Here is a 15301-nt window from a genome sequence, read left to right as displayed (position 1 = left end):
GTTTGAGTAATTCCCCTCACGTCTGTTGCCTGTCATCTTTGACAAATGAAATGGAGAGATGAGAACATGGCTTCGTGGTGGTGGCAACACTGTCACGAGTGAACTTCAGGATGCAACAGTAATGGCGGGAAACGGACAGCTCACCTTTTGATTTTAGGACACTCCGAACCATCTTTTGCAGGCTATTCGATTTAACAATTCAATGCTACTCAACCCCATTTCCAAGTTGTGATAGCCTATATGAAAACAAGTTAGAGTGCTCAAAGGGCTCTTTAGGGATTTTGGCATTGAGGCCCTTTATCTAATTCCCAAGAGTCAGATGAACTCATGGATAGGCCTACCATTTTTATGTCTCTGCATGCAGTTTGAAGGAAACTGATAACTAGCGTTAGCGCAATGACTGAAAGTCTATGGGTCTCTGGGACTGAAATGCTAGCATGCTAGTATATACCCATAGACTTCAAGTCATTGCGCTAACGCTAGTTAGCATTGGCTAGCGAAACTATATCTAACTTCTTTCATACTGGACTGTGTTGACTGGACACAGATATATAACAATTGTATCCATGAGTTCATCATGCCAAAATACCGAAGTATCCCTTTAAAGCTTAAACTGGAATTGTTTCCTCCCTCCACGGAGACTCCATGGAGCTATCCAGCTTGCCAACCACTGGAGCATGAACACCTTCAGCCTTGCCTATACGTTGGGTCAGTGAGTCATCACGATGCTGAAGGAAGAATTTGGTCTGCATGTGGCGTCTCTGTGCATTTCCCGGTCCTATATCTGACTGCCGGCCAGCTAGGACTCCACAGTCTCCGATGCGCACAGTGAGCGCCCCGTAGATCATACCCTTGGTGGTGATGGGGATTTTCACTCGTGTCTGTTGGAGTTTGGAGGGATGCTGGTCGTTCGAGAGCACGTGATCTGATCAGACAATTTTGTCTGGGATTTTGAAGAAGGTTTTTTCTGGCTACATCGTGCGATCCAGACTCGAATGTTTTGCGCTCATAGTCTGTTTTTTTTGCTTCTCGCTCGCTCTCTTGTGCCACCGCTCCGCCTCCCCCTTTTCGCAACATTGACGCAACCTATAAATACTGGAACAAAAGAACAACTTCCTTGAAGCCTGCTGAAACTGCACTTAATCTGGACATGGATCCTTGTTGTCAAGTGGATGAAAATATCGAGAAGATATGATTAAGTATATCTTCCAGCGAGTTGAGCTGTGTGACCCCACTCGAACACTCGTCTCCAAGGCGCATAGTAAGTGTCATTAACCATTCATATACTCTTTCAACTTTTTTATTTTGATGCCGGGGTTGTGTCGTCGATCTAGCCAGTTGCACCCCCTTGATGGATTTAAATGTTTAAACGAAATGTTGAGCATAGGTTTATAGGTTTGTTTGCGCTTTGTTTTCCTTGGAAATTGGACACAAAGTGCCATCAGATTCATCTTGAATTTCGATCTCCTTTAATACATGACTCTGACCTGTACCTTATTGAAGCCAAGTTGATTCATTTGTTTTGAGTTGGAAAGGAATTTGCCATTAACTAATCTCTTTAAGTGGATAACACTGGTGGCATTGTCTTGTTTACTTGTGGTGTCTTGTCATCTTGCAATGTCTGACAACAGTAGGCCTATAATTGGTAGGCCTAAATACCCCTTCTAGATCTAATTCTTCAGCGTTTATTTTAGGATACTCAATTGACATTCGTGCAAATAGTTTTTTTTTCTAGAATAGACCGAATATAAAAGGGTTGCAGTGTAGGCTATTATAGCGAGTAGCCGGTTTAATGGCTATACATTGATAATCAACATGCCGCAACTCCAAATTAATTTCTACCACTTGTCATTTATTCACAAAACCCTCTTTCTGTCTTGGATTTAAACGTTGTCCCGTGTTTTAATCCACCACTAGCGCAGACAAACAGTTCTTGTCCCTTTGCTTTGTCGCGCTAGTATTTTCACTGTGCGAACAAAGGACTGGGGATAGTCCGCTCGGCAGAGAGCGCCAGTGGAAAGCAGGCGGGCTGTTTACAATAATAACACGATCCCAGTGACGTCGTCTAACTGACAGCAGCCTCCGCCAGAGGTAAAGCCGCTTAACCATCGGCAACACACTATATTTGGAAAGTGGTTACATCATCGAGGTACAGAAGTAGGAAGGCGGGACTTCCGCAGGAGTTTAGCGCTTTTCGGAAATCAGACCGCCAAAGGCTTACTCCTAAACTTATTCACCAATGAATCAAGTGTTTGCACCTACCCATTGTTTGGTCTATGAAGTTGTGTGAAACATGAATGTTAATATTCGCTGTATATTTCTAAATCGTTTGAGAAAGGGCCAAGCAGAAGTTTGTCAGGGTTCTCTCCCTTGCACCCTGGCTGTGTATAATGGCATTTGTACTCCTGGCATTTTGCACGCTTAATGTGTGTGTGTGTGTGTGTGTGTGTGTGTGTGTGTGTGTGTGTGTGTGTGTGTGTGTGTGTGTGTGTGTGTGTGTGTGTGTGTGTGTGTGTGTGTGTGGGAGTGGGTGTGAGACTCCACAGCTAGACTGTGGCTACTTGTGCTGCAAGTCCTTAGCTTTGCCAAGCATGTGATATAATTTAGCACGTAAAAAGGTATGTTTTCTATGCTGATAGTGATAGACACACTTTAGAAATTTTTGTTTTTTATACTAGACATAATATGAATGTCTAGGGCAGAGTTATTTTTTATTAGCTGCTAATTCAACTAGTGTGTCAGTTATGTAAGGAAAGTGCTAAAATGAAACCTGTGTGTGTGTGTGTGTGTGTGTGTGTGTGTGTGTGTGTGTGTGTGTGTGTGTGTGTGTGTGTGTGTGTGTGTGTGTGTGTGTGTGTGTGTGTGTGTGTGTGTGTGTGTGTGTGTGGGAGTGAGACTCCACAGCTAGACTGTGGCTACTTGTGCTGCAAGTCCTTAGCTTTGCCAAGCATGTGATATAATTTAGCACGTAAAAAGGTATGTTTTCTATGCTGATAGTGATAGACACACTTTAGAAATTTTTGTTTTTTATACTAGACATAATATGAATGTCTAGGGCAGAGTTATTTTTTATTAGCTGCTAATTCAACTAGTGTGTCAGTTATGTAAGGAAAGTGCTAAAATGAAACCTGTGTGTGTGTGTGTGTGTGTGTGTGTGTGTGTGTGTGTGTGTGTGTGTGTGTGTGTGTGTGTGTGTGTGTGTGTGTGTGTGTGTGTGTGTGTGTGTGTGTGTGTGTGTGAGAGAGAGAGAAGATTCATCAGGGGCTTGTATGATTGCATTGGACCGGCTTTGTGCTAAAAAGGGGTCAGAGGTCGATGTTGTGTTTTCAGGGTGACCTGATAGCGACTATTAGCCATTCATGAATGTGATGTTGCACAAGTGTGCGGGTTGGCCCCCTCCCAAAGGGGAGGTGCCCTAACACGCCCCCTCTAACCCCTCCACACACCACCCCACCCCCTGCTCTGCTGACAGGAGTACAAGGGGGCAGCTGCTACAGATGTCTTTAGGAGGAGGGGGAGGGGCACCCGGGAGGGGGAGGGGCACCAGGCACACATCAATAGAGGGCTTATTGGAGTGTCTCTTTAGTGCTCTCTCTCTCTGGGACACACAGAGACGAAGAGGTCTTCAGATACAAACAAGTGCAATAGGGACAGGTTATGTTATATGCATTTATGAAGGCCTATGAATGTGTGCTCACATACAGTGCATTCGGAAAGTATTTAGACCCCTTGACTTTGTCCAAATTTTGTTATGTTACAGCCTTATTCTAAAATTGAAGGGGAGCAACGCTGCACAGCTATTTTCAGGTCTCTCCTGAGATGTTCGATTGGGTCCAAGTCCGGGCTCTGGCTGGGCTACTCAGAGACTTGTCCCGAAGCCAATCTGTGTTGTCTTGGCTGTGTGCTTAGGGTCGTTGTCCTGTTGGAAGATGAACCTTCGCCCCAGTCTGAGGTCCTGAGCGCTCTGGAGCAGGTTTTCATCAAGGATCTCTCTGTACTTTGCTCCATTCATCTTTCCCTCGATCCTGACTAGTCTCCCAGTTCCTGCCGCTGAAAAACATCAAATCAAATTGTATTGGTCACATACACATGGTTAGCAGATGTTATTGCGAGTGTAGCGAAATGCTTATGCTTCTAGATCCGACAGTGCAGCAGTATCTAACAGGTAATATCTAACGATTCCACAACAAAACCTAATATCTAACAAATTCCACAACAAAACCTAATACACACAATCTAGAAAAGGAATAGGATAAGAATATATAAATATAAAATATATGGATGAGCAGTGACAGAGCGGGTAAGATGCAATAGATAGTATAGAATAGATAGTGTAGGATGCAGTATACAGTATATACATATGAGATAAGTAATGTGAGATATGTAAACATTCTTAAAGTGGCATTATTAAAGTGACTAGTGTTCCATTTATTAAAGTGGCCAATGATATCAAGTCTGTAGGTAGGCAGCCGCCTCTCTGCGCTAGTGATGGCTGTTTAACAATCTGATGGCCTTGAGATAGAAGCTGTTTTTCAATCTCTGTGTCCCAGCTTTGATGCACCTGTACTGACCTCGCCTTCTGGATGGAAATGGGGTGAACAGGCAGTGCCTCGGGTGGTTATTGTTCTTAATGATCTTTTTTGAATTCCTGTAACATCGGGTGTTGTAGGTGTCCTGGAAGGCAGGTAGTTTGCCCCCAGTGATGCGTTGTGCAGACCACACCACCCTCTGGAGAGCCCTGTGGTTGTGGGCGGTGCATTTGCCGTACCAGGCGGTGATACAGCCCGACAGGATGCTCTCGATTGTGCACCTGTAAAAGTTAGTCAGGGTTTTCAGTGTTTTTCAGCCTCCTGAGGTTGAAGAGGCACTGTGGTCCATTTCAGTTTTTCGGGGATATGTACACCGAGGAATTTAAAAAAATGTCACCTCAACTGCTGTCCCGTCAATGTGGACAGGGGGGTGCTCCCTTTTCTGTTTCCTGAAGTCCATGATCATCTCTTTTGTTTTGCTGACATTGAGTGAGAGAACATTTTCCTGACACCACACTCTGAGGTCCCTGTCCTGTCTTGTCGTTGTTGGTAATCAAGCCTACCACTGTTGTGTCGTCTGCAAACTTGATAATTGAGTTGGAGGTGTGCGTGGCCACACAGTCATGGGTGAACAGGGAGTACAGGAGGGGGCTGAGAACACACCCTTGTGGGGCCCAAGTGTTGACGGGGCGGCCCGTCAGGAAGTCCAGGACCCAGTTGCACAGGGCGGGGTCAAGACCCAGGGACTCAAGCTTAATGATGAGTTTGGAGGGTACTATGGTGTTGAATGCTGAGCTGTAGTCAATGAACAGCATTCTTACATAGGTATTCCTTCTTGTCCAGATGGGATAGGGCAGTTTATAAATGTGATGGCAATTGCATCGTCTGTGGATCTATTGGGGCGGTAAGCAAATTGAAGTGGGTCTAGAATGACAGGTGGGGTGGAGGTGATATGATCCTTGACTTGTCTCTCAAAGCACTTTATGATGACAGAAGTGAGACACCCACAGTATGATGCTGCCACCACCATGCTTCACCGTCGGGATGGTGCCAGGTTTCCTCCAGACGTGACACTTGGCTTTCAGGCCAGTTCAATCTTGATTTCATCAAACCAGAAAATCTTGTTTCTCATGTTCTGAGAGTGCCTTTTGGAAAACACCAAGCGGGCTGTCATGTCCCGTTAATTGAGGAGTGGCTTCCGTCTGGCCACTCTACCATAAAGGCCTGATTGGTGGAGTGCTGCAGAGATGGTTGTCCTTCTGGAAGATTCTCACATCTCCACAGAGGAACGCTAGAGCTCTGTCAGAGTGGCCATCAGGTTCTTGGTCACCTCCCTGACTAAGGCCCTTCTCCCCCGATTGCTCAGTTTGGCCAGGCGGCCAGCTCTAGGAAGAGTCTTGTTGGTTCCAAACTTCTTCCATTTAAGAATGATGAAGGCCACTGTGTTCTTGTGGACCTTCAATGCTGCAGAAATGTTTTGGTACCCTTCCCCAGATCTGTGCCTCGACACATTCCTGTCTTGGAGCTCTACGGACAATTCCTTCGACCTCATGGCTTGATTTTTGCTCTGACATGCACTGTCAACTGTGGGACCTTATATAGACAGGTGTGTGCCTTTCCAAATCATGTCAATCAATTACATTTGAACCATGTCTCCTAGAAGTCTGAATCAAGAGTTTGATATCAGACCATTTCTTACCTGAATATGTTACTTTACTTTGATTTGTCTTGCCTTCCAGGTTACCCACTTGGTCATTTTGTATATATATATATTATTTTCTGGAACAATTACATGCACCCATCTCATTATTATTTAATTATTAGAGATATACAAATGTTTTTTTGCACCCACCATGCGTCATGTCCGCAATGGTCATGTGAGGTGAAATGTGTATATTTTGGGATGTGAAATGTGTGTTTGACCTGACGAAGATCGGTTTTGGATCGAAACGTTATCAATAAGTGGGATGAGGAGGAGGAAAAAACGTGGCGGAGCAGCATGGAGAGTAGGATCTTAAAGGTGCGAGTAGAATAACACAATACTCTACATATTGTCAGATACTATGTCATTTTCTCCTTGATATAAAACATGGGGCGGCAGGTAGCCTAGTGGTTAGAGCTTTGGGCCTGTAACTGAAAGGTTGCTGGATTGAATCCCAGAGCTGACAAGGTAAAAATCAGTTGTTCTGCCCCTGAACAAGACACTGTTCCCCGGTAGCCCGTCATTGTGAATAAGAATTTGTTCTTAACTGACTTGCCTATTTAAATGAAGGTTAAATAAATAACAAATAAAGCGGTGAATTGGGAGCTTTAACCATGTGCGGGCCTTCTTGTTCTATACTAGTATTCTTTATTAGCCCAGCACCTATGTTTTTAAGGATGTGCGAATGACCACAAACTTTTCAATAAATTACATTCACCACAGGTGAACTCCAATCAAGTTGTAGAAACATCTCAAGGATGATCAATGGGAACAGGATGCACCTGAGCTCAATTTCGAGTCTCATAGCAAAGGGTGTGAATACTTATGGAAATAAGGTATTTATGGGTTTTGTCTTTATTCTAAAACCTGTTTTCACTTTGTCATTATGGGGTATTGTGTGTAGATTAATGAGAAAAAAATGCATTTAATCCATTTTAGAATAAGGCAGAATGTATAAAAAGTCAGGGGAGCTGAATACTTTCCGAATGCACTGTATGTAATAATGTAGTAATAATATAAAGAATAAACTGCACAATGCGGTTCACCAGTCCCCATTAAAATGCACTTTTTCTTTAAAAAATTGCATCTGATATCTGTATGCACAGGTTTAGTGTTTAGTGCGCACACAGGCCACATGAGTCCCCAACCATATGGCATTTATCTGGAGTTGACTCTACTCTGTAAACAAGCCATTCCTCCACTCTGTTTATTACTCTATTTAGACTAAATCGTCTATTCGTTGCCATACCAAGCGGCGACGCAACCAGTCAAGATGCTCTCAATGGTGCAGCTGTAAAACTTTTTGAGGATCTCAGGACCCATGCCAAGTCTTTTCAGCCTCCTGACGGAAAAGAGGCGTTGTCGTGCCCTCTTCATGCCTGTGTTGTTGTGTTTGGACCATGATAGGTCCTTAGTGATGTGGACACCTAGGAACTTGAAACTCTCGACCCGCTCCACTACAGCCCTGTCGATGTGAATGGGGGCGATCTCAGCCCTCTGTTTCCTGTAGTCCACAATCAGCTCCTTTGTCTTGCTGATGTTGAGGGAGAGGTTGTTGTCCTGGCACCACACTGCCGGGTCTCTGACCTTCTCCATGAAGGGTTTCTCATTGTCGTCGGTGATCAAGCCTACCACCATCATGTCAACAGCAAACTTAAAGATGGCGTTGGAGATGTGCACAGCCACGCAGTCGTGGGTGAACAGGTAGTACAGGAGGGGACTAGGCACCGGCCCTGAGGGGCCCCCGTGTTGAAAGGTCAGCATGGCGGATGTGTTGTTGCCTACCCTCACCACCTGGGGCGGCCGATAGGAAGTCCAGGATCCAGTTACAGAGGGAGGTGTTTAATACCAGAGTCCTTAGCTTAGTGATGAACTTTAAGGGCATTATTGTCAGGTTTTGGCCAAGACTGTTCGGGTTTTGGTCACTAGATGTCCCCATTGCACCTTTTTTGTACCTTTTGTTTTTCTTGCTCTAATTATTGTTTGCACCTGTAGGTCATTCCCTTGTTAGTATTTAAACCCTGTGTGTTCCTCAGTTCCTTGCTCAGTGTTTGTAAGTTAGCACCCAGCCTCAGCCCAAGCCTTGTTCTTTACAGATATTTATTTTATTGGATTTTCCAGAGGTTCTCTGGTTTAGTTCTTGTGTATATTTTGAGTAGTCTTTTGAGGTTTGTTTTTTCCCTGCTGTTTTTTACCACTTTGTGGAGTTTCTTTTGTATTTTGGAGGATTTCCATTTTGTGCCTCTTGGCTTTATTTTTGGACATTGTGGATTTAGTTTCTTTGCCTGAAGATTTTGTTCTTTAATTAAACCACCATCTCTAGTACTGCTGTGTCTGCCTCATCTTCTGGGTTCTGACGATTATTAGTGACTGTTTCTCGCACCGGGTCCTGACAGAAACACTGAGCCATTATAATGAACCCAGAGGCAGCCAGTACCCAGGATCTTTTTTCCATGCTGTCCCACCACGAGGGGACTGTCCAACGCCACGAAGCTGCTCTGGTTCAGCAAGAGGCCTTAATGGCTAGACATTCTCAACTTCTGTCAGAGATGCTGACTTCCATAAAGCAGATTTCGGATCGACTTTCCCCGGCAACCGCTTCTGCTCCAGTTCATCAGATTCAAGTGCCCCTGGCAGTTAACCCCCTGGCTAAACCTAGTCTACCGCCTCCCCAACGGTTCTCAGGGGATCCGAGTGTTTGTAAGGGGTTTTTCACCCAATGTTCTCTCTCCTTTGAGCTGCAACCATCGTCGTTTCCCACCGACCGGTCCAAGATAGCATATATCATCACCCTGCTGTCGGAAAAAGCCCTAGCCTGGGCTACTGCTGTGTGGGATGCCCAAAGTCCCTGCTGTGCCAGCTACTCTACCTTTGCTGAAGAATTCAAGCGAGTGTTTCAAGGTCCTACCAACGGCCCTGACTCAGCCAAACAGCTCCTGACTCTCCGCCAAGGTCGGCGCAGCGTGACGGACTATGCCATCCAGTTCCGCACTGTGGCAGCAGCAAGTGGCTGGAACGACGAGGCGCTCACAGTGTGTTTTTTGAAGGGTCTTTCTGACACCATCCAAGATGAACTGGCCACTCGGGAACCACCGGACAACCTCGAGTCCCTTATCAAGTTGGCTTCACGCATAGACCAGCGTCTGAGAGAGAGAACTCAACCGTAGACCGCTCACCCTAGCTCCTATCGGTTCCAGCTCCGAGTCTCCACCTTTATCCTCGCTGGCTCCACCAGAACCCATGCAGGTTGGACGCATCTCCCAGGCTGAGAGAGACCGCCGGATGAGGGAGCGATGCTGTCTATATTGCGGCAAACCGGGCCATTTCCGCTCCACGTGTCCCGGGCTCCAGGGAAACGCACTCTCCCGTGCAGGCCTGGGAGGACTGTAACGGGAAACATAACCTCCTCCCATCCATCCAACTCCCGCCTGCTCATTCCAGTTACCCTTTCCTGGGACGACCACGAGTTTTCTCTTCAAGCCTTGGTAGACTCTGGAGCCGCAGGTAACTTCATGGATGGGGTCTGGGCGAAAGAGAATGGCGTTCCTTCTGAACCTCTGAGTGACCCCATAAGGGTTACTACGTTGGATAGAAGCCCTTTGGGATCTGGACTTGTTACTCGTGCCACTACCCCCTTGCGACTTTCAGTTTCCCAACACCAGGAAGTGATGAACTTTCATCTGATCTCCTGTTCCGAGTTCCCTCTCGTCCTTGGTTATCCCTGGCTTCACAGCCATAACCCTCACATCGACTGGTCTGTGGGCACTATCAAGCAGTGGGGTCCTACGTGCCAAGCCACTTGTATCTTCCCGAGTTCCCCGAGTTCCCCTTCCGAGTCTCTAGAATCCATCGACCTGTCCCGAGTTCCCGAGTGTTACCATGACCTCAAACTGGTATTTAGCAAACAGAGGGCCACCAAACTACCACCCCATAGACCTTACGATTGCACCATCAACCTGTTTCCGGGGACCTGCCCTCCCAGGGGTCGGATCTTTTCCCTTTCTCCTCCCGAACGAGCTGCTATGGATACCTACATCAAGGACGCTCTGGCAGCAGGCCTCATGCGTCCATCTACCTCGCCGGCGGGAGCAGGGTTTTTCTTTGTGGCCAAGAAAGACGGTGGATTACGACCTTGCATCGACTACCGGGGACTCAATGCCATAACCGTCCGTAACCGCTACCCGCTACCCCTTATGGCCACAGCCTTTGAGCTGCTCCAGGAAGCAGTTGTCTTCACTAAGCTTGACCTGCGGAACGCATACCATCTTGTGGGGATCAAACCCGGGGACGAGTGGAAGACCGCTTTCAACACGCCTACTGGTCACTACGAATACTCGGTGATGCCCTTCGGCCTGACCAACGCTCCGGCTGTGTTCCAAGCGCTCATAAACGATGTGCTTAGGGATATGCTTAACATCTTCGTGTTTGTTTACTTGGATGACATCCTCATCTTTTCGAGCTCCCTTCAAGAACACACTAAGCATGTCAGACAAGTGCTCAAACGCCTCCTAGACAGCCATTTGTACGTTAAGCCGGAAAAGTGTGAATTCCATTCCTCTCGAGTACAATTCCTGGGATTTATAGTGGAACCCGGTCGAGTCCAGATGGACCCCAAGAAGGTAGGGGCGGTAGCGGATTGGCCCACCCCCAAGTCCGTTAAGGAAGTTCAGCGTTTCCTGGGCTTCACCAACTTTTACCGCAAGTTCATCAAGAACTTCAGCTCGGTGGCAGCCCCTCTCTCAGCTGTAACCAAGGGTGGCAACACAAGGTTTCTGTGGGGAAGAGAAGCTGAGACGGCCTTCCAAGGACTCAAGCAGCGCATCCTCTCTGCTCCCATCCTGACACTACCAACGGCGGATGAACCTTTTGTGGTGGAGGTAGACGCATCAGAGGTTGGGGTTGGAGCTGTCCTGTCTCAGAGGGGTGAAGACAAGAAGCTTCATCCTTGCGCCTTCTTCTCTCACCGGCTTACCCCGGCCGAGAGGAATTACGATGTGGGGGATCGTGAACTCCTAGCGGTTAAGATGGCATTGAAGGAATGGAGACACTGGCTCGAGGGGGCTTCTCAACCGTTTCAAGTGCTTACGGACCACAAAAATCTGGAGTATATCCAGCAGGCGAAGCGGTTGAACTCCAGACAAGCTCGATGGTCTCTTTTCTTCAGCCGATTTCAGTTTATCCTCACCTATAGACCCGGGTCGAAGAATCTCAAACCGGACGCCTTGTCACGAATCTACTCTCCTGCCATTCGAGAAGATACTGACATGACTGTCCTTCCGGCCGCTAAGATCGTGGCTCCGATCTCGTGGCAAGTGGAGGATACCGTGAAACAAGCTCAAGCCATCGAACCGGGCCCTGGAGGAGGTCCTGCTAATCGGTTGTTTGTTCCCAAGGCAGCAAGGTCCCAAGTCCTTCTGTGGGGGCACTCCTCTCGCCTCACCTGTCACCCGGGCGTAGGTCGCACCTTGGAGTTCATCCAGCGTAAGTTCTGGTGGCCCACCATAAAAGAAGACGTTGCCACTTTCGTCAAGGCCTGTTCCGTGTGCTGCCAGGGCAAATCTTCTCACCTCCGCCCTCAAGGACTCCTTCACCCTCTATCTATTCCCCACCGACCCTGGTCCCATATCTCGTTGGACTTTATTACTGGCCTTCCTCCGTCCCATGGTAATACTACGATCCTAGTCATCATCGACAGGTTTTCTAAGGCGGCCAGGTTTGTTCCCTTGACCAAATTACCTTCTGCCAAGGAAACAGCTGAGTTGGTGATTAACCATGTGTTCCGAGTCTTTGGGATTCCGCAAGATATGGTTTCCGACAGAGGTCCCCAGTTCGCCTCAAGGTTTTGGAAGGCCTTCTGCCAACTCATAGGGGCCACGGCCAGTTTATCTTCAGGGTACCATCCGGAGTCCAATGGCCAAACTGAGAGGATGAATCAGGAGCTGGAAACCACCCTCAGATGCATGGTTTCCAACAACCCGTCCACATGGTCATCCTTCATTGTTTGGGCCGAGTACGCGCACAACACCTTGTGCTCCTCCTCCACTGGTATATCCCCGTATGAGTGTCAGTTTGGCTATGCGCCTCTATTGTTCCCGGACCAGGAGGCAGAAGTCAGAGTGCCTTCAGCCTCGAGGTTCATCAGACGCTGTCGGCTTACGTGGAAGAAGGCACGTCTTAATCTTCTGCGTTCCTCTCAGCAGTACCAACGACAAGCCAACAGACGTCGCCGTCCCGGTCCTACCCTGTACCCCAGCCAGAGAGTATGGCTCTCAACTAAGAACTTACCACTACGGGTGGAGTCTCGCAAGCTGTCCCAGAGGTTCATCGGTCCCTTTAAGATTGCCAGGAGAGTCAATCCCGTTACTTTTCGCCTGCACTTACCCAGATCCCTTAAGATCAATCCAACATTTCACATTTCTTTATTAACCTGTTATGGCTGCAGCCCGACGCCGGTACACCTATGACAACATCCAGCTCAAATGCAGGGCGCGAAATTCAAAATCTATTTTAAAAAAATATTTAACTTTCACACATTAACAAGTCCAATACAGCATTTGAAAGATAAACATCTTGTCAATCCAGCCAACATGTCCGATTTTTTAAATGTTTTACAGAGAAAACACCACATATATTTATGTTAGCTCACCACCAAATAAAAAAGAGGACAGACATTTTTCACAGCACAAGTAGGATGCAAGTAGAATGCACAAGCCAACCTATCTAACCTAGAACGAACCTAAATAACCTAGAAAAAACTACCTCAGATGACAGTCCTATAACATGTTACACAATAAATCTATGTTTTGTTCAAAAAAATTGCATATTTTAGCTATAAATCAGTTTTACATTACTGCTACCATCATAGCTACAGTCAGAAATCGCACGGGAGTAGCCAGAGAAAATAGACACCAACGTCAACTACCTTATTACTCATCATAACTCATTTCAGACAAATATATGGTGGATAGCTAATGAAAGAGAAAGATCTTGTGAATACAGACAATATTTCCGATTTCTGAAGTGTTTTACAGCGAAAACACAATATATCGTTATATTAGCTTACTACAATAGCTAACACACAGCAGCATTGATTCTAGTCAAACGCTAGCGATAGCACAGTTCGACAGATATATGAAAAAGCATCCCAAATTGGGTCCTTATCTTTGTTGATTTTCCATCAGAATGTTCTCCAAAGGGTCCTTTGTTCAGAACCGTCTTCATTTGGACCCAGAACGAACGATGTCCCTCTTGAATTAGCATGCACACTGGCCATGCCGTGCTAACCTCTCCGTCTTGACAAAATTATTGCGTCGCATCACGTCTAAAGTCCAGAATAAATTTCAATAATATAATTAAAGTATATTGAAAAAACATACTTTAGGATGATATTGTGACATGTATCAAATAAATTCGAAGCCGGAGGTCATATTCACCTATAACGAGGGTTTTCCAGGAGCGCAGTCCAGTTCCTACTTCGCGCCCAGAAAAAAAAATTAAGTGCGCACTTCTGACTCCAAGATGTTGTTTTCAGTCCCTGACAGAGATAATCAAGTCATTTCTTCTCTCACTTCCGCATGACACACAGGGGAAGGCGTGTGACGTGTTTCTACAGTCCTAAGTGCCAAGGCCTTTTATAGAGAGTATCTTGAAGAGAGACATAGCTTCTTGGAAATTTCACTTTTGGATAGAAAATGGGCTGTAAAAAGAGTTATGTTTCACTTAGAGAAATAATTAAACCTGTTTTAGAAACTAGACAGTGTTTTCTATCCAATACTAATAATAATATGCATATTGTACGAGCAAAAATTGAGTAAGAGGCCATTTGAAAATGGGCACATATTTTCCAGTTTTTCAATACGCCCTCTGCAGCCATAACAAGTTAAAACCTGTTGTTTTTTCTCCCCTTATCCCGGCAGGCAGACCTCCCCCTCCGCCCCGTGTCATCGGTGGCCAGTCAGCTTATACCGTCCACCGGATACTGGATTCCCGCCGGGTGCAGCGGTCCTGGCAGTATCTGGTGGACTGGGAAGGCTACGGTCCCGAGGAGCGCTCCTGGGTTCCTGCCAAGGACATACTGGACCCTGACCTCATTCGTCAGTTCAGGACCCTCCACCTTGAGAAGGCTGGTAGGAACGTCAGGAGCCGTTCCTAGGAGGGGGATTCTGTCAGGTTTTGGCCAAGACTGTTCGGGTTTTGGTCACTAGATGTCCCCATTGCACCTTTTTTGTACCTTTTGTTTTTCTTGCTCTAATTATTGTTTGCACCTGTAGGTCATTCCCTTGTTAGTATTTAAACCCTGTGTGTTCCTCAGTTCCTTGCTCAGTGTTTGTAAGTTAGCACCCAGCCTCAGCCCAAGCCTTGTTCTTTACAGATATTTATTTTATTGGATTTTCCAGAGGTTCTCTGGTTTAGTTCTTGTGTATATTTTGAGTAGTCTTTTGAGGTTTGTTTTTTCCCTGCTGTTTTTTACCACTTTGTGGAGTTTCTTTTGTATTTTGGAGGATTTCCATTTTGTGCCTCTTGGCTTTATTTTTGGACATTGTGGATTTAGTTTCTTTGCCTGAAGATTTTGTTCTTTAATTAAACCACCATCTCTAGTACTGCTGTGTCTGCCTCATCTTCTGGGTTCTGACGATTATTAGTGACTGTTTCTCGCACCGGGTCCTGACAATTATGGTGTTGAACACTGAGCTTTACTCAGTGAACAGCATTCTCACGTAGTTGTTCCTTTTGTCCAGGTAGGAAAGGGCAGTGTGGAGTGCAATAGAGATTGCGTCATCTGTGGATCTGTTTGGACGGTATGCCAATTGGAATGGGTTGAGGGTGTCTGGGTTGATGGTGTTGATGTGAGCCATGACCAGTCTTTCAAAGAATTTCATAGCTACAGAAGTGATTGCTACAGGGCGATAGTCGTTTAGACAGGTTACCTTAGTTTTCTTGGGCACAGGGACTAGAGTGGTCAGCTTGAAACATGTAGGTATTACAGATTATGTCAGGGAGAGGTTGAAAATGTCAGTGAAGACACTTGCCAGCTGGTCAGTGCATGCTTGGAGTACAAGTCCTGGTAATC

At 46.3% G+C, this 15301-nt stretch overlaps 1 protein-coding gene across 2 annotated transcripts; it reads left to right on the top strand.

The window, feature by feature from the left end:
• Positions 1-667: 667 nt before the first annotated feature.
• On the top strand, positions 668-14831 carry LOC139546375 (chromobox protein homolog 5-like). Of its 2 annotated transcripts, XR_011669213.1 has the most exons (3): positions 787-1261; positions 6955-7067; positions 14148-14831. XR_011669213.1 is itself a non-coding variant. In XM_071354702.1 (2 exons), the coding sequence occupies exons 1-2, from the start codon at positions 1192-1194 to the stop codon at positions 14381-14383; spliced, it is 306 nt and encodes a 101-aa protein (XP_071210803.1). In that variant the 5' UTR covers positions 668-1191; the 3' UTR covers positions 14384-14831. The 2 variants fall into 2 exon arrangements, 1 of the variants encoding a protein (XP_071210803.1); XM_071354702.1 differs by lacking the exon at positions 6955-7067 and having other exon boundaries at positions 668-1261.
• The last annotated feature ends 470 nt before the right edge of the window (positions 14832-15301 follow it).

This window comes from Salvelinus alpinus, chromosome 20 (genome assembly GCF_045679555.1).
Source record: "Salvelinus alpinus chromosome 20, SLU_Salpinus.1, whole genome shotgun sequence".
Classification (NCBI taxonomy): Eukaryota; Metazoa; Chordata; class Actinopteri; order Salmoniformes; family Salmonidae; genus Salvelinus; species Salvelinus alpinus.
The sequence above is the reverse complement of the archived record's forward strand: the minus strand, read 5'-3'. Positions and strand labels throughout refer to the sequence as shown.